This window comes from Camellia sinensis, chromosome 2, assembly GCF_055761805.1.
Source record: "Camellia sinensis isolate YWXY chromosome 2, ASM5576180v1, whole genome shotgun sequence".
Taxonomy (NCBI): domain Eukaryota; kingdom Viridiplantae; phylum Streptophyta; class Magnoliopsida; order Ericales; family Theaceae; genus Camellia; species Camellia sinensis.
The window spans coordinates 58,131,590-58,149,572 of NC_138962.1; the positions used below are offsets into that span (position 1 = coordinate 58,131,590).

The following is a 17,983-nucleotide window of genomic DNA, read 5'->3' on the forward strand; positions in this document are numbered from 1 at the left end:
TGAGAATTCGCCGTGTGCAGAATGAATCGAATGCTGTGTTATGGTCTGTATGCAGATCAATCCCCAACAGAGTAAGGGCCGTGTGTTCAAGAATCAGGCAGTGGGTTGCTTGGGTTGTTTTGCTGTTGGCTATTTAAGTTATCTGATTATTACAGTGCAAGTGTTCAATTTTCAGACAACCAATCAATTCCATTTACATTGAGGTGTAACATGATGAGATGCGATGCAATGGATGAAATGTGTAAATGTAAACACTTTTTCAGATAAAAAGTCCGTTTCATTTCATTATCTTTTCAAATGTACAAGTGTTGGAAACAAAATCTGCCTGTAGCAGTACAAGGCAATCTATCTACCAACAAAGAGAAAAGTACAGAAAGAAAAGATAGCAAAATCTGCATCTATGTCCAGCGACTCCAAGGGCTGTCAGTCCGTCCTGGTCCTCTTCCTGGACGAAGGTCCAGGAGCATCATCAGCGTCGTCATCAGAGCCCGAGCTAGAACCGTCTCCGGTCTCCTCCTCCGATGACCCTGCCTCCGCCTCTGACTCATCGTCGTCGTCATCGTCCGGGACTGGAGCTCGCGAGCTACTCCCGACGTGAGTACGCCCTCCCCTGGTACGGGGAAATATCCTGCCCTCCTCATCTCTCCCCCGAGCAGGGACAGCAGGTCTAGCTGGAGCACCTCCCGCCATGGGAATCTGGAAAGGAGGCTGAAAAGTACACAAAAGGGAAATGCATCAGTACACTGTGAACAGTTTAAAGGTGCAAGATGCAGCGTATGAATACAGTAAGAATGCCGTGGGCAGTTTATCAGTGCAGAATGCAGTGTATGGGTACAGCGTATGAATGCCGTGAGCAGTTTATCAGTGCAGAGTACAGTGCAGAATGCAGTGTATGCAGTGTGTCAGACGATGTGAGATCAGTGTATCACGTGTTGTGCCGTGCATCAGATTATGTAAAGCAGTGAATGAATGGTTTGAGGCCAGTGTCAGAAGGACGTACCGGTATGCTGTAGACAGCCAGAAGGTCAAATGTCCGCTGGAGCATCCCCATCATCGAGGCATTCATCGCCAACGATTGACGGGTGTACTCAGAAGAAGCCTGCAAAGGTATCAGATGCATTAGTATTCTGTGGAATATCAAGTAAACTGAAATGAAATAACTGTACGAAGTACAGTGATACATACCGGCGGAAGGTCGGGGATGTCAATGAACTCATGCCCAGCCGGTGGAGGGGCGAAGGGGATCTGATAGGTCGCCCCACCCTGCCCCTGGAAAGTCAGTACAGCAGGCAGGGCAGGCCAGCCAGCTCCTCGTCCACCCCGCACTCCGCCCCTGCCACGGACCCGGGCCCTCCTCGAAGATCCAGCCCCTGCTCCCGCTCCGGCCCCAGCCGCCGATGCTACAGGCCTGGCCCCCTCTGCTCGACGACCGCTCAAGGGGCGCATCAGGTACGTCCGCACGTACTCCTGATAGTCGCCGGTGCCTCGGAAGCCGGCCTCCTCCCAGCCGATGGAGTAATCATCCAGCTGCTCAGGGGTCAGCCCCTCGGTCTCCCTCATCTCTGCAGGAGGGTGAACCGGGACTATCTGCTCAGGTAACCCGCGGGTCTGGCGTAGAAAGCGCTCCCCCAGGTACCAAGCCCGACAGACCGGGCCCTCCAGCAAAATCCGGAAACGCGAGGTCTCCTCAGCACCAGGGAACCGACCCCGCATCGCCGACGGCAAGGAAGCCCATGGCCGCCATGTGATCTGAAAATGACAGACAGTTTGTTATCTACTGTTATTGAAACATGCAGTGGGAAAACGAAGCTAAATGAACTGAAAGTAAAGCATACCTCGGCCGGGGTAATGGTGTCGAAATATCGGCGGAAGAAGCCGAATGTCTCCCGTGGTCGCCGGGTGCATCCCCCGTCAAAGCGACTCGAGAAGGGAACAGCCGGAGGAGGCTCCGCAACTGGCACGGGTGCAAGCCTAGGGAAGTAGGCGTAAACCCACAACTGCAAAACAGATGTCAGTATGACCATCAGATAAAGCAGAATATACAGAATGAAGCAGAAATGGCAGAGCCGTGTGTTGAGCCGTGTATTGTGTGCAGTGTACAGTGTGAACAGTGTACAGTCAGTGTAAGGCAGAATGTATGTGTGTGCCGTGTGTACAGTATACAGCAAGTCTAAGGCAGACTACAGTGTGTGCAGTGTACAGAGTACAGAAAGTACGAGACAGAAAGGAAAAGCGGAGAAGGAATGTACCTCCCAAGCCCGCCAGTAACCTCCAAGCAGCTGGCCGCTGCCACGAGAAGCCGAGCTCATATAGCCGTACAGGGTGGCCAGAGCAGCGCCGCCCCAGTCATAGTGCAAGATGTCCCGGACGTCCACCAGTGCGCTGAGAAGACAGAGAGGCACGGTGTTCGCCCGGTCGGCGAAGATAGTAGTCCCGAACAGGAACATGAGGAAGCCGCGCGCACACCTCTCCTCATCCTCCGGAGTCATCTGCACCTCCTCCCCCAATACGGGCTGGACCCTGAACTGTGCCTCGAACCAGGAGTACCGCACGAAGCCTGGACGAGCTAGCGGTGGGGCCTCCCCCAGTAGATGGACCTGAGCGGCGGTCCACTCATCCATGTCAGTGTCGAAGGGGATCGGATCACCCCTTACCCCGATGCCTGTGAGCATCGAGAAGTCATAAGGGGTCATCGTCATATCCCCTGCGGCAGAAAAGTGGAAAGAATCGGTGGTGTCCCACCACCTCTCCGCCAGAGCGGCAAGAAGAGGTCTGCAGGTGGACAACCTAGAGAGCCCTCGGCAGAAGGTGCCGAAGCCCGCCCGATCCACGATGCGCTGGACCACATCAGGGAGCTCGTCATACCACTCCTGTGCACCAGTATTCCCATACCCGCGAATGGTATGGGAACCCTCCTGCAAACAGAAAACGACAATGGCAAGACAACATTCAAAATGTAATTTTGAAAAGACAGATATGGCATGTATGCAAGTTTGTCAGATTCAGGCAGATACCGGGTGCCGGTGTGCTTACAGAAAATATGTGTGCTGTGTCAGCGTGTTTGGGTGTTCCAGAACAGATGTAGCATGTGTGCAAATTTGACAGATTCAGACAAATACTGGGTACCAGTGTATGTGCAGTAGAATGCAGTGTGTGCCGTGTGTTTGAGTAATTCAGGGCTAGTGCAGTGTGTGTGCATGTGTCAGTCTCAAGCAGATATCAGTTGTATGTATGTTTACAGTCAACTACGGTCTACGGCATATCAGGTTTCAGCAATTAAAGAATACAGCTAACTATGGCAGTTTTGTATCCTACATTGCAGAAAGTAAAGCAGAAGATGAAGAGTTACCTCGGGAGTGCCGAATGAAAGGTGGGAGGTAGGCTCACGCAGCAGTAGCTCAGGGGCCGCGTACCTCTCGAAACTCCGGAACTGACGCAGGCCGTCTGGGGGCAGAACGTGAATCGCCGGCCGGTAGGTCGCCGGGTCGAACGGGCGCTCGCTCAGTGGTAAGAGCTCGAGCCCGGGATCCATCTCGTGGTCCGGGGGAGTCCCGCCACATGGAATGTCGTCCGCCATGTAGAGAGTGGTGTGAAAATGGTCGGAAAAGGGAAAACCGAGCCGGAATGCGAAGAGTCAACCGAAAAGTCAACTCCTGAGAGGGTCGGAAATGGCCGGGAAGGCCGGAATGTGAAAAGGCACGGAAATGAAGAGGAAAGTGAGGGGAACGAACCCCGAAAAGGCGAGAACGCCGAACGAGGCACCGAAACGAGAATGTGATCGGTGGAAAATGTCCGAAACGCGAAGAGGATTGCGAATCCGACGACGAAACGAGCGTAGAACGCGAAGAAACGGGCGAAAAAATGAGAGAGAAGCACTCTAGAGAGAGAGAGCAAGGGTTTTCGACGGTAGGAAATGAGGAAATAGGGCATGAAGCCCTATTTTATAACACTCGAGGTGAAAAGACAGAACTGCCCCGATTCAGGAACTGTTTGCCGGTCGGCAATGTTTTGTGCCGGCCGGCACTTTTTTGTGCCGATGGAATTGTTTTTGTGCCGATGGCCAGCCGGTGGCCTCCCCTTACTGCCGGTGGGGTTCCCACAGTCTTGTTTAGGCCATATGAGAAGTTCGTGGTCTTCCTAGCTCAAGAAAGTGCAAGAAAGTGCATCTCCGACATTCAACCGGCCTCCGTTTTGACCGCGGGCCGTGTCTCCAGTGCGTGGCACTCGAATTCATGGAAGGTGTATCCTTTTTGTATCCTTTTGAATTCAAAAGTTGCCCCATGTGTGTTGCACGAGTTCATCACACTACTTCGGTGCATTACATTGCACTGTCATGCGCCACACATTTGCATTGTTATGCACGTGTTACATGCGTTGCAACGCGCACCCCTTTGCATTGTCGTGCACATTTCTCACGCATCATCATTGCATTTCCATTCCATGCGTTGTCATGCATTCCGGAATACATGCGTTGTTGCGCATTTGAGCCCATTTACACTCCGTGTGGCATGCACGTCACACTTGGCATCGCACTATTTTGTGCATTACATTTGTTCGCGCTATCTTGCGCACCTCAATTGCACTTGTTAGTGCATTGCATTTGTTCGCGCTATCTTGCGCACCTTACTTGCACTTGTTAGTGCATTGTATTTTGTTCGCGCTATTTTGCGCATCGCACTGTTTTGTGCATTGAATTGCTCGCGCTGTTTTGCGCATCGCACTTGTTAGTGCATTAGATTTTGTTCGCGCTATTTTGCGCATCGCACTATTTTGTGCATCACATTTTCTTCGCGCTATTTTGCGCATCGCACTATTTTGTGCATTGCATTTGTTCGCGCTATCTTGCGCACCTTACTTGCACTTGTCAGTGCATTGTATTTTGTTCGCGCTGTTCTGCGCATCGCACTGTTTTGTGCATTGAATTGCTCGCGCTGTTTTGCGCATCGCACTGTTTTGTGCATTGTATTGTCCGCGCTGTTTTGCGCATCGCACTGTTTTGTGCATTTCAAATCTCGCGCTGTTCTGCGCATCGCACTGTTTTGTGCATTTCAAATCTCGCGATGTTCTGCGCATTGCACTGTTTTGTGCATTTCAAACCTCGCGCTGTTCTGCGCATCGCACTGTTTTGTGCATTTCAAACCTCGCGCTGTTCTGCGCATTGCACTGTTTTGTGCATTTCAATTTCGTGCTGTTTTGCGCATCTCATTGCATTTTGCATGCATTCCATCGCACTGTCCTGTGCACTTGCGTTGCCTAACGCATTGCGCTGTTTTGCGCATCATACCGTCGTGCAATACCGCCGGTCTGGCGAGACCTTAAACACGCATGGTCTGGCGAGACCTTAAACACGTACGGTCTAGGAGACCTTAAATCCTTGGAAGGTGTAAGACCTTTAGTGTTCGCATTGCCGTGCACTTCTTGAGCCGCGTGTTGTCGCGCATTCCATGCAACATGCATTTCACTTGCATCATTTGCATTTCAAAAAAAAAAACAAACAAAAACATGCATTGTCATGCATACATTTTGCATTCCGGTCTAGGAGACCTTAAATCCTCTGAAGGTGCAATTCCTTCGGTGTTTGTCGTGCCCGAACGACTTTTCGGTGGTCTGGTAAAGCCACCTGTCTGTGCTTGCGATGAGTTCCTAGAAGACCAACTGGGACGGTGGAAACTAGAGTTCGAACGGCTTATGCCTAGAACGCAAAGGTTCGGGAGTTCCGAGACTAAAGTCTGGTTTAAATACCCAGAGGTTTACCCTCGGCTTGAAATCTGTATGGAAGCCCCATAGGTTGAGGCGGCATGTCTACGCCTCAGTTCTGGATACTGAACCAACCTAGTATATCACCCTGTTGGTAAGATAGGGAAAGTTGCAATCATAGTCATTGCATCATAGTGCATTGTCATGCATTTGCATTGTAGTTTGCATGCATTCATTGCATCACCTTCCATCCATGGCTTGCGCCTTTCCAGGTTGAGCTTGGTCTGGTATGTGTCCTTACATTTCATGTTAAAACACAGTTCTGTATGTGTATCGCGCCGATTCCACGTTGATATGTTGGTTGAGGGTTGCGGCACCTTTTCTGTGTTACACATGGCTCGTACGTGTGCATGCCTTTCCTAGGCAAGATTTGGTTTGGCTTGCATGCCATATCCATTGTATCCATATCCATTCCATTGCATATTTGTAAATATTGCATTGTAGATTGCATGCATTCATTGCATCACCTTCCGCCTTTGGCTTGCGCCTTTCCAGGTTGAGCTTGGTCTGGTATGTGTCCTTACATTTCATGTTAAAACACAGTTCTGTATGTGTATCGCGCCGATTCCACGTTGATATGTTGGTTGAGGGTTGCGGCACCTTTTCTGTGTTACACATGGCTCGTACGTGTGCATGCCTTTCCTAGGCAAGATTTGGTTTGGCTTGCATGCCATATCCATACCATTCCATTGCATATTTGTAAATATTGCATTGTAGATTGCATGCATTCATTGCATCACCTTCCGCCTTTGGCTTGCGCCTTTCCATGTTGAGCTTGGTCTGGTATGTGCCCTTACTTTTCATGTTAGAACACAGTTCTGTATGTGTATCGCGCCGATTCCACGTTGATATGTTGGTTGAGGGTTGCGGCACCTTTTCTGTGTTACACATGGCTTGTATGTATGCATGCCTTTCCTAGGCAAGATTTGGTTTGGTTTGTGTGCCATATCCATCCATTACATTGTAGTGTAATTTTTGCATCCGGCATTAGGATCGTAGTCCTTTCTCCAACGGGTTGTTTCCCCACTTATGTCAATTCCACCCAATGCTTGTTCTTGCGTCTGTCTACAATACTCATAGTTCAGTTGACCGTTCTATGGTAGACAGACTTGTTACCTCCATCAATCTATTTGACATAGGTGTGGTTTCGAACCGTTCGTGATTGGATCACGATCCAAATGCTTTGCATGTAGCTTGCATTGTTTCAATTACATTGCATCTTCATTTGCATTGTTTATACATTGTTTTGTATATATTGCATTTCGTTTTGCATCCATTTTGCATTGTCATGCATGTTGCTAACCATATTATACCTGTTAAGTTTGTTTTCTTTTCAGGCACGATATTGTATGTACGGTTCATTTGAAGCTGGTGCAACCAGACGAGCCGCACAGGTATTGTATCTCCCGAGTGAGACGTATTGAGAATTCCATAATTCTCTTACATCCTTTCTGCATTGTAGTGTAGTTTGGTATGCTAGCTTAAAACTGTTGCATGTTTGCTTCATTACAGCTTTCTTTGCATGATCATAAGTTATGCTCGGCTCCGTGCATTGTCTTGCATTTTGCCCCTGCCTCCGGGCGCATATCTTATTTGTATTGCATGTTTGTCTAAGTCTTCGGCCTTGTCAAAAATGGGTCGTCTCTGGGCTTTGACATTCACTCCCGTCATTGTTATGACTTTCGAGTTCTGTCAAAGAGGGGCAACTGTAGACACCCCATTTTTGACCGTCCTCAAGACTTGGACGTCACCGTTTGAACACTCGGTGATTATCCATGTTTGTGTTCGTTTGGAGTTCCCGGAGGTCTCGGCTCGCGCGCCCCGCCTCAGGATCCCCGAACTCGACCGTTTAGTGTCTGGTTTTGCACCAAACACTTGCATCTTGCCTTTGAGAGGCAGGGTGGGGCTTGTAGACCATCCCCACCCATCACCGGCAGTGGCTAGATGCCACCGGCTGGTTTTTGCTGCCACCGGCAATATAGTTTGCCGGCCGGCACTATTTGTTGCCGGTCAGCACTTTTTTGTGCCGGTCGGCACTTTGTTTGGCCAAGATGGCATTTTTTGCCGGCCGATTGCTGTTCATCTGCTTTTGCAGATATTTTTGGACAGCTGTATAACTTTTGCTCCCCTCCATACACGTGTATGGAGGGATCTCCCTCTTGCAAAGCTTGTCTTGTAAGCTTTACAAGAGGCTTATAGAGAGAGCTCTCTCTAAGGCAAAAGGAGAGAGCTTAGACATTTTTGAGGGAGAGAAATACAGAGAAGAGCTCTGGTTTTTCTAGGGTTAGGGTTAGATATACACTTTCTATCTCTATTTCCCTCTCATTTTGCACACTAGGTGTTTTGTGCCTTACTATTGCACACAAACACCTAGTGTTTCACCTTCCTCTTGGAGCTGAGGTTCCAAAGAGTGTGTTTTGAGATTTTGGTGTTAGATTCAAGCTCAAGAAGGCCATTGGAGCACCATTGTTGAAGAGGACTACAAGGGTAAGAAACTAGTCCCTTTTTCCCTTATTTTTGCTTTGATTTTATACCTATCTTAGAGCTGTTTTTGTGCTTGTTGTATAACATAAAAAAGTTCTGTTTTTAGGCCCTCTTTATTGTTTATTAAGAGTGTTTTGTTGTTTGAGGGGTGTTGACCACCCTTAGGCCTCAAAAGGCCTCATTTTGAGCCATTTTGTGCTAGCTCCGGGATTTTGGTGTTGAGGTCTCTTCACCACTGAAATCTTGAGGGATTTCAGTGGTGAAGATGATGCTTTGAAGTCCCAAGAAGGAGAGGGCCACCCCCTCTCCTTGTTGTCCTTGAAAAGGGCACATTTTGGCCTCTTAAAGAAGCCTATGCTTGAGTGTGTGTTGAGCATGTTTGGTTTGTTTTTCATGCTTATATATCCATGATATAACATGATTTCAAGTTGGTTTTGGAACTCCATGCATGCTTAGCATAGTTGCCATGTAATGCCATGTTTATGCCTTAATGTGCCTTAGGTTGTTAGCCTTAGTTGGAGCATGTTTTAGGCTTGTATTTGTGAAGTTTATGTGCTTATTTTGCCATGCTTTAGCTCTGTCCATAGTCGTTTGGGTTGATCTTTGCATGCGTTATATAGCTCCTTTGTATTTGGGCTTGTTGGCCTTGAGTGTGTGCATGTGTAGCATGCCCTCTTTGCATTGTTTTGATGATTTGGAATCATCCTACATGCTATTTCAGTCCCATTTCCATGCTTGTTGGATTGCCTTGCATGTCTCTTTAATGCTTTGAAAGCATGTTTTGCAATGCTCCATGTTTTGGTGCCTTTGCATGCCTTTGAATTTGAGCCACTTAGATGCCATCTAAGGAGTCCTTTGGCCTTGTTTTAACATGCTAAAAATCTGTTTTTAGTTGTTTAATGCATGCCATGTTTGGTCATGATAAGTGTAGTTCAATGCCTTATCGACTTGCCTTGAACACTTGGACTTTTTGTTGCATGCTTGACTTGATTTATAATTTGATTTGGCATCATTTTATAACATGATTTTAAGACTCATGTTGCATGCTAATTTGTCCATGTTTCCTTCTTTCAAGTGTGCTTGAATGTTGTTTGATTCATGCTTAAGTGTTGGTCCTTATGAGCATGTGTGTGTGCATGCCATTTAGCTCTCACTCTTTAGCACTTTTGGCTACTGTTTTAGGCCTTTTTTTTAGAGCCGCCTAATTCATGTTTAAGTCCATCTTTGCACTCATTTGTATTGCCATATGCATGCTTGTATGCTTGCATGAGTTGATTGCCATGCCATGTTGCATTCCTAGCTTGTATGCCTAGGTTGCATTGCATTTCGCATGCATGCCTTGTTCCTTGAATTGGTGATAGGAATTGGGCCTTATTTGTTTGATTGGTGTGCATACATTTGAAATCAAAGATGCATACTCGGTTCTTTGGGCCACCATGCATGGAAATGCATGATTGGTGGTCCAAGAACCGAGGCACATGTCCCTTTGAGTCATCACAATGATAAGAGACATGGTCGATGCATACATGCCTTGAAATATGCTGCCATGCCTTGTTTTGCCCTTTGTTGCTGTGAGTTGCAGGTTCTGCAGGAATACTCTGCCGACCGGCAGTGTAATGTGCCGACCGGCACATTTTTCTCTGCCGACAGACCCTATTTTGTGCCGATGGCCATACCACACTGCCGGTGGAAGTTCCATTCAGCCGGTGATGATCCCCTCTGTCCAAGGATGTAGTCCTGAGGCTTTGACAGCCTCCAGAGGAGGAAAGGAAGGAAAACAGAGGCAACTTGTGCATGGTGGCGCGTTTCCCGAGACGCTTTCCTGCTTTAATTAATTAAATTTAATTTGTTAATTAAATTAGTTAATTTGTAATATTAATTAGCTTGCGTAGTTAATTAATTTGTAATATTTATTCGGTCCCTCCGAGCGAGGGCAAATCTGTAATAAGTGTGTGTGGGTGTGTGAATGTCTTCCAATCCCCACTTCTTTCTTCCCTTTTACTTACCTGCTTTGATGGTTAGTATTAGGTCACATTTATTTTAGCATACCTTATGCTATGCATGCGTGCATCCATGCATTTGTATTACATGCATTAGGCTCGGTACATCACGCTAATTGCATCAATACTTCAATTTTCAAACTGAATACGTGATAATTGTGCATTTTCACATGACATGTTTTGGATAGCCGAGCCTATTCTAGCAACATTTTGTATGCGATGCATTAGGCACTTCACATGGACTTGGATCATGCATGTTTGCTAACAAGTTCTTTGTTTTGGCACGGAGTACTATGTAAGTATTTCTGCTTTAGCATATCGCATGAGTGTGAATGTTGCCATAACAGCATGCTTAACATGTGGCTAGATGCTTATGTGTTAAACTGCTTTGAATGCCTGTGGGTGAAGGTTGGGTTGTTTGAGTTGGAAAAACTCGTTGAAATCCGTATTTTAGCCTACTTGCGAGTAGCAAATTCCAAAGCATTTTCAAACCAAACGGATATGCAATGTTTATTTCCAAATTAGGCAATCTAGTCTATACTTGTTTGCTGCGCGCATAACATAGTAATTCTAGGCTAACAATTGGTTTAAGAACACATAAAGTTTTCAAAAACGGATATCATGGTTAGTAGAGGCCGGTCTTCGGACCGGGCGAAAGGGGGTGCTCATAGCTGACCTTCCCCGATCGTACCCAAGCTCCCGAGCCGAGACAACTCCGGTGATGACGGACATGTGGCCTTCGGCACCGAGTCAGGGTTTCCTAAATTCTCCCATAAAAAATATTTAGGTGGCGACTCTGTATCTGGCAAAGCAGTCCATGTTTGGCACTACTTTTTCAAAAAATCTGTTTCTCAAAACGATTTGCCAGATTTGGACTCTTTGGTTCAGATTTAGAACCGTGACACAAATCGAGTCCGAACTGTAGCACGAGGCCCACGCGGGCGCTGTTACACCGGTGCCTGTGGCAACCTCGTCTGCTCTTCCCTTGTTCTGGCCTCATCCACCAGGTCCCTCAAGTGGCCTTGTCTAACCAGGTCTTCTAAATATGCCTTTAGGGCTCTACATTCTTTAGTCAGGTGCCCATCTGCATTATGGCAAGCACAGTGCTTGCCAAGGCTCCTTCCCATAAATTCGCCAGGACCCTTTCTGGTGCTCTATAATACAACTGGTTCCTGATCCTCTCCAGCACTTTGTAGACCAGAATTCGGATATGGTAGTGACTGCTTGTGCAGCCCTTAGTCTTGTCTCTTGCCTGTTATATCCAGTATTATTTTAGCCTTCTTTGGCAAGCCGTTTCTCTTCTCTTGCTTCGACGCTTTTGTCCCTGGCGTGTCTTCCTCGACTCTCGCATACTTCTCTATTATGGCCATGAGTTCTTCTATACTTTTGGGCATTGTCTTTGCCAATGACTTTTGAAGCAGGCAGTCATTGTTTAGGCCTTTCTTAAAAGAAATGACTGCCAACTCTTGATTGCACCCAGGTATTCGGTTAAACACCTCATAATACCTTTTGGCAAAAGCCCTGAGGCTTTTATCCTTGCCAATTCTCAGAGCCATCAGGGAATCCACCCTCAACGATTGTAGTTTGTTTGTCACAAACATCTCGGCCAGGCCTTCCCAACTCTTTACAGTTCCTTTCGGCAACTTGTGAAACTAGTCTGATGCGATTTCCCCAAAGGACGAGGGAAATACCTTGCAAAGCAACGCTTCGTTCCCGGTATATAATGCCATCGAATTCAGGTACAAGCTGACGTGAAAGTTAGGGTTGGACTTACCATTATATATCTGGAGCCTCGGAGTATGGACCCTTTTTGGGGCCACAAATTTGTCTAATTCCACCGAGAAAGGAGTTCTCAACTTGACAGGAGATGTTACCTCGGCATCCTGCCGCTTCCTCTGGAGGTAATCCCTTAAATCCTCCTTAGTCCATCCAGGAGCTCGACTGTCATCGTACTTCAGCCTATTCAGTGTGCTGCTCTCGGCGTCATTATGAGTCCTTTTGGACCTCCCTTCTTTTGTCGTGTCGAAACAAAGCTCTTTTCCTTAGACATGCCGATGTTCTTTGGCACAAGCCTCCTTGGCACCGAGTGTCCTTCAAGATTCTTCCCTTGTTGACTCTCCTCGCCCAACCTCCCGTGAAGGCCGGTGAGAACGTTCCTTCGTCCTGTCGTGCTGTGGGACTGCAGGAACTGTTTTATGCCCCCCTTTCTAGTCATCGTTTTTGGTCGCTGGAATCGGCGTGTCTTCTAGAGGAAAGGGTGGCTGCATGACGTTGTTCCGCATCATGAAATTGACAACCAACTGTAGGTCTGTCAATTTGTTTTCCATCGCATTCATCTCTCCATCCGTCCTCAGGCATCTATCTTTCCATTCCTGGAGGTCGCTTTCGTTATAGTACTCACCTCGGTCGACTTTCTTTGGTACGTCTCCCTCTTAGCCGACGTCTTTCTCTGCGGGATTCTGGTCCCGGGGTTCTTCATTATAGTTCTCTTCTTCCATGTTGGGATCAATGTATTTTCCACTCCCAGTAGGGATGTCGTCCCCAATTTTCTCTTTTTGTGCGTCGTTTGCCATCTATTCTTCTTTCATTCCCACAGACGGCGTCAAATTGTGCATGCTGATTTCTGACCACACTGCTAAATAGGTACTTAGCTGGAGAACACCGGTAGAATAGATTGCGCCCAAATAACCTGTCACAGAAAGATAAGACTCCGGCGGTGGTTCGTCCACCCGGGGGTACTCCGATGATCAAGTCAGTTATCTCTCTAAGATAGCAAAAGTGCTTAACTCACTAGTCAGAATATAAAAAGCGTACCTTAGACTCACGAGGGTGCCTTACTTTTATAGGTAGCACTAACCCGATCCCTGTAGAAGCCTAGCTTCTCTTGGACTCTGGCCCAATGCTCATCCTGGACTCTCCAATAGATAAAGATAAACTCCCTAAGAGCTTTATCCTTATCCAGGCTGAGGTCCTCCCCCATTCTAGGACTCTTATAGCTTATCCGTTTATCCCAGATTCCGGTATCTCCGCAGATAACCTCGGCCTAGCCGAGGTCATCTTGGTGTCATGACTAAAACACGTGGCACCTCGGCTGGAACTTCGGTGCCACTTTAGCCATGTATTGTTATTCAAAAAATATGTCCCCATAAGTACTATCATCAAGTGGGCTACCAAACAGTCCCGCTAGGTAGCTTGAATTTATTGTGACTCGAATGACTTGAGGTGTCAAAACGACGTCGTTTTGGCACCCTTTTTTTTTTCTTTTCTTTTCTTTTCTTCTTCCTTCCCCTCTCTTATTCCTCTTCTTCCTTCCTCCTCTACTCTGCTCTGCTCTTCAAAAAAATCTAAATCTAAATCACAAAAAACCATTAAAAAAAAAACCAAATCTACATAGATCTACACAAACAAAAAAAAAATCAAAATCAAAATCTAAAATTCAAAATCAAAACCAAATCCAAAAACAAACCCACAGTAACAGAGGAGAGGAGAGGAAAGAGATAGAGCAGAGACAGATCTATGTGTGTATACACACAAAGGACCATCTCAACGGTAATGGCAACGCCGATGGGTGGATCGTTCTTCTCTTTTCCTCCCTCTTCTCTCAACAGATCTATGTGTGTATACATACAGAGGACCATCGCGACGATGATGGCGACGACGCCGGTGTGTGGATCTTTCTTTTCTCTTTCTCCCTCTTCTCTCTTTCTTCTCTCTTCTCTTTTCCTCTTTCATCTTCTCCCTGTTTCTCTCTTCCCTCTTCCCTTTTCTCCCAGTTTCAGAGAGAAAAGAGAAAGAGAAAAAAAAATCAAAACGACGTTGTTTTGAAATTCGGGTCAGTCGAACCTTGAAAATTTTAAGCTACCAAGCTTTATTTGCAACCAAAAAAGGCAATGTTAAAAAAAAATATAAAAAAAGCAAAAGCAAAAGTAAAAGCAAAAATATGATTGGTGTATAATTATGGAAAATTTTATAATACACACCTAGTGTATATTATATATCTTAATTACGACATTTGTGATATTTGATTATAACTTGTTATGACATTAGTTTTAATTTGATTATAACTCATTATGATATTAATTATGAATGATAATTATGATCTATGTGATTATTATTTTCATTATAATCAAGAAGACTTTTAATTATACTGAAGTTTGGAAACTAGCTAAAATACCCACTATCAAAAAATCAACTCTTCTTTCTACTTTTCTACAAATCTTTTCATAAAAAGTCAAAAGTCAACTAAAACAGTTAATTTCCAAAACAACAGTAGTGTGAGGTTATGACTTTCTTATGATGGAAAGATCAATTGGGATTATTATTGTGTATTCTAAAATGATCCGAATAGATTGCATTTTGCAAGTTTAAATTTGAATGGTTATATTTGACCTCTTATTTTGATAATTCAAAATTTTATTTTGTAAAATCAGCTGTATATATCATTTATAAAAAATAAGAATAAAAATTAAGTTAATATAATAATACTTTTATCTTAAAAAAATAGATAATCTATTTCTAAAAACTCTTCTTTTTTTTTCTCTCTCTCTCTTTTGAACTGTTCTAAAAACTCACTTGTCTATCAATCATAGCTAGGGATGTACATAATACCGCCAAAACCGCACTGAATCGCTCCGAATCGCTCCAAATCGCGCAAATTTTCAATTCTAGCGAGCGGGTTGGGGTCCCAAGTTTGGCGGGTTGGCGCAGGTGGCCGGTGAAATTTTCCAACCCACAATGCAAACCGATCTGACTCGCCTACTATTTCAAAGAAAAATCCTCTGTTACACACACACAGAGCCAGTGGCATTCCAGCCATAGATTACACGCACACACATCTATCATACATATGTTGGAAAAAATGGTTTTTTTGGTAACTTTAATGTGAAATTAAACTAGGTTCTAACTATTGGTTGAGGTGTGATTAAATGGGTTTAGATTCTTTGTAACAAGGTCTTTACACCACAAAAAGAATGACGAAAAACCATTAAGAATTGAATGAGAAATTGTCTCATAAAGTTGGCTACATAAATGAGGCATTGGGAATTGTGTATAGCTACTAATCCCACATTGATTGTAGAGGAAAACTTTGATGGGTATTTAAACCTCAAGATTATGAGAAAGGCATGAGTCCTTTGGGGCATCCAAATTTTCTGAAGGAAGGAAGTTATGGATGCTTCAAGGATGGGCTTAGGCCAAGACTATGGTCCAAGTTGGTTATGGCAAAATTGCCACACGCGAGCGCACACGCCTGACTCGCCCACCCGGACCGGGCCTGGTCCGTGATTTGTGGGTCGTGGATCTTGAGGCTCGAGGCTTGAGGTTTAGGTTGGGCCAGATTGGTGTCCACCAACCTAAATTTTTTGGGCCAAGTTTGCTGTAGATATACACACTTGTGTATATAGAAAATATATTTTAGATATTTCCTCCAATCAGTTTTGGTCCATTACTCCAGCAGTTTTGCAAGAGTAATGGCCATTAGTTGCCATCCTTCATGGGCATTAGATAGTAGCCTTCATGGCTGAAAGCTCCTCCTCTCTCCCCCATGATGTATAAATTAATGGAGACCTATCTCCCTTGGTTTTGGTACAAATTTTTGCCTTCCAGAATTATACAGTCAGTCTGTTTGTGTCTATAATTTTCTTCTTATGTTGAGAGAGTGTTGTTATTGTCGGTTCGCCAAAGCTAACAGAAGGTGCTTCAGCGTTAGCCGGTCTAAACCATCTTATCCTGGGGGGCTAATCTGTTTTAAGGACACTATGGTATCACACAGAATTTGGTTTGATTCATTATTTTCAATATTTCTGTTAATCATGTTTCATGCTCTAGAATGTAATTTGTCAAAGACGAATTTATTGGATGTATTTTAACTTAATTTATCAAATCATAAATCTATTTATCTTGTTTAATTATACAATTTGTACAACAACATATACTCACACACACACACAACAATTCCTCAATTAAACCTAATTGACACCCAATTTCAGCTCATTCATATTGATTCATCGTCGCTCACAACATCTGGTCTCATTCCTCTTCATTACCTTGCCGATCGGTTGTCACCACCACTGTTAGCCTCTCCTTACCACCGCAGCCGCCGCTGTCTCTTCCCTTGCCGATTGTCGCTGCCTACTCGTCGTCGTCGATACGTGGCTTTCTCTCTCTCTCTCTCTGTGCTCTGTTCTCTCTTTCGTTGTTGTCTCTCTCTCGCTGTTCACTATCTGCTCTTTCTCACTGTTCTCTCTCTCGTTGATCTCGTTCTCTGCTTTTTTCTCTTTTCTTTGATTGATCTCTCTCTGTTATGTTCTCTCTCTGCTCTATATATATTGTTAGGTTTTATTTCTTGGCAATCCCGTTTGACAAAACTCCTTTCAGTTGTATTTATTTTTGCACTTTTATTTCAATGAGACTATGAGTGTTTAGATGCGAATCCAACCAGAATTGTGCCTTTCAGAGAAGTTTGTGATATCACTACTAGGATTGAATCTAGTGTTTGTCGAACTCCAAGAGTCACACACACACTTTTTATCATGGGATCTATGCTTTTCACATAATGCATCACTTTCTTCATGAGGAATTTTCTACAGACTGTGCACATTGTGTTTACTAGTAATTGTGCTTCTTGGATAATCTTGTGTGTTTTAAGGTACTAATCTGAAATTCCTTGCTTGCCCCACCATATTTTTTTTTTTGTTATTTTTTTCTTGTTCAATGTTTTCAGTGTTTGTGGTTGCTTTTAGTGAGGGGGAGTTTGGTTCATCTTGATTTGGGTTGGTAAGGGAGTTTGGTTTCTCATTGCAAGAGTTGTTTAGCATGAACACTTTGATATATTTGGTAAGGGAGATTGGCTATATGTTTTGCATGTTGCTATGCACTATTTGCCCTTCTTGTATGTTCATGGTATTTACATCGTCATGTTATTGCTTATGTGGTTTATGATCTTGCTTTTGTTGTTTAAGAGTTGTTTTTCACGAGTCTTAGTTTTCATCTATTCATATTTTCCATCTCATGTTTCAAGATAATCTTGTCCTATGTTTATTGTTTTTTCTTATACTCCTGTGGGACTAGTAGTTGTTTTGGAGATTGTGGCACTAATAACTGTTTTGCAGATCAAGACCTTGAGAAAGAAGTTGGCTTTTGTTGGCTGTAATGGGTTGGGGTGTTTATGATTTTATTTGTTAGGTGTGTTTTGTCACGGCATTGCCAAAGGGGGAGATTGTTAGGTTTTATTTCTTGGCAATCCCGTTTGACAAAACTCCTTTCAGTTGTATTTATTTTCGCACTTTTATTTCAGTGAGACTATGAGTGTTTAGATGCAAATCCAACCTGAATTATGCCTTTCAGAGAAGTTTGTGATGCTAATGCTTTCAAGATTGCCACTTCGCTGATTATGACGGGGATCGAGCTGCCCAGTCAGCTCGCGAGGGTCCAGGGGGCAGCGCCCCTTGGCGGGTCCGGGGCAGCGCCACGGCGGGGTCGAGGCTAAAATGCATTCCAAGTTGCCTGTCCGCTCAAGCGAACATTACCCCGCTCGAGCGGAGAATCCCTGGTTCCAGCAGTTTGTCAGGTCTGTAAAAATACTGGAAGGTGTGATTTTGCGCTCGAGCGGGTTCTCCAGCGCTCGAGCGGATCTCTGTTATATCACACGCAGATTTTACTGAAGACGCTCGAGCGGGATGTTGGGCGCTCAAGCGGACCGCGCGAACACAGTTTTTCGGATTTCAATAAGGATTTGGTTTTCA

The 17,983-nt window shown here is 45.0% G+C and overlaps 1 protein-coding gene across 1 annotated transcript; it reads right to left on the minus strand.

Annotated features, from left to right (window-relative positions):
• Positions 1-264: 264 nt before the first annotated feature.
• Positions 265-1,726, minus strand: LOC145819563 (uncharacterized). The gene is made up of 3 exons (XM_082913530.1): positions 1,186-1,726; positions 1,001-1,099; positions 265-708 (listed from the first exon to the last, which is right to left on the minus strand). The coding sequence occupies exons 1-3, from the start codon at positions 1,711-1,713 to the stop codon at positions 424-426; spliced, it is 912 nt and encodes a 303-aa protein (XP_082769656.1). The 5' UTR covers positions 1,714-1,726; the 3' UTR covers positions 265-423.
• Between the last annotated feature and the right edge of the window lie 16,257 nt (positions 1,727-17,983).

Excerpts from the sequence above, each read along its gene's own strand:
- LOC145819563 (XM_082913530.1), bottom strand. The coding sequence starts at position 1,713 with ATGCGGGGTCGGTTCCCTGGTGCTGAGGAGACCTCGCGTTTCCGGATT. Across the intron at positions 1,100-1,185 it reads ACATCCCCGACCTTCCGCCG|GCTTCTTCTGAGTACACCCG; the intron begins GTATGTATCACT and ends ATACCTTTGCAG. Across the intron at positions 709-1,000 it reads TGGCTGTCTACAGCATACCG|CCTCCTTTCCAGATTCCCAT; the intron begins GTACGTCCTTCT and ends TGTACTTTTCAG.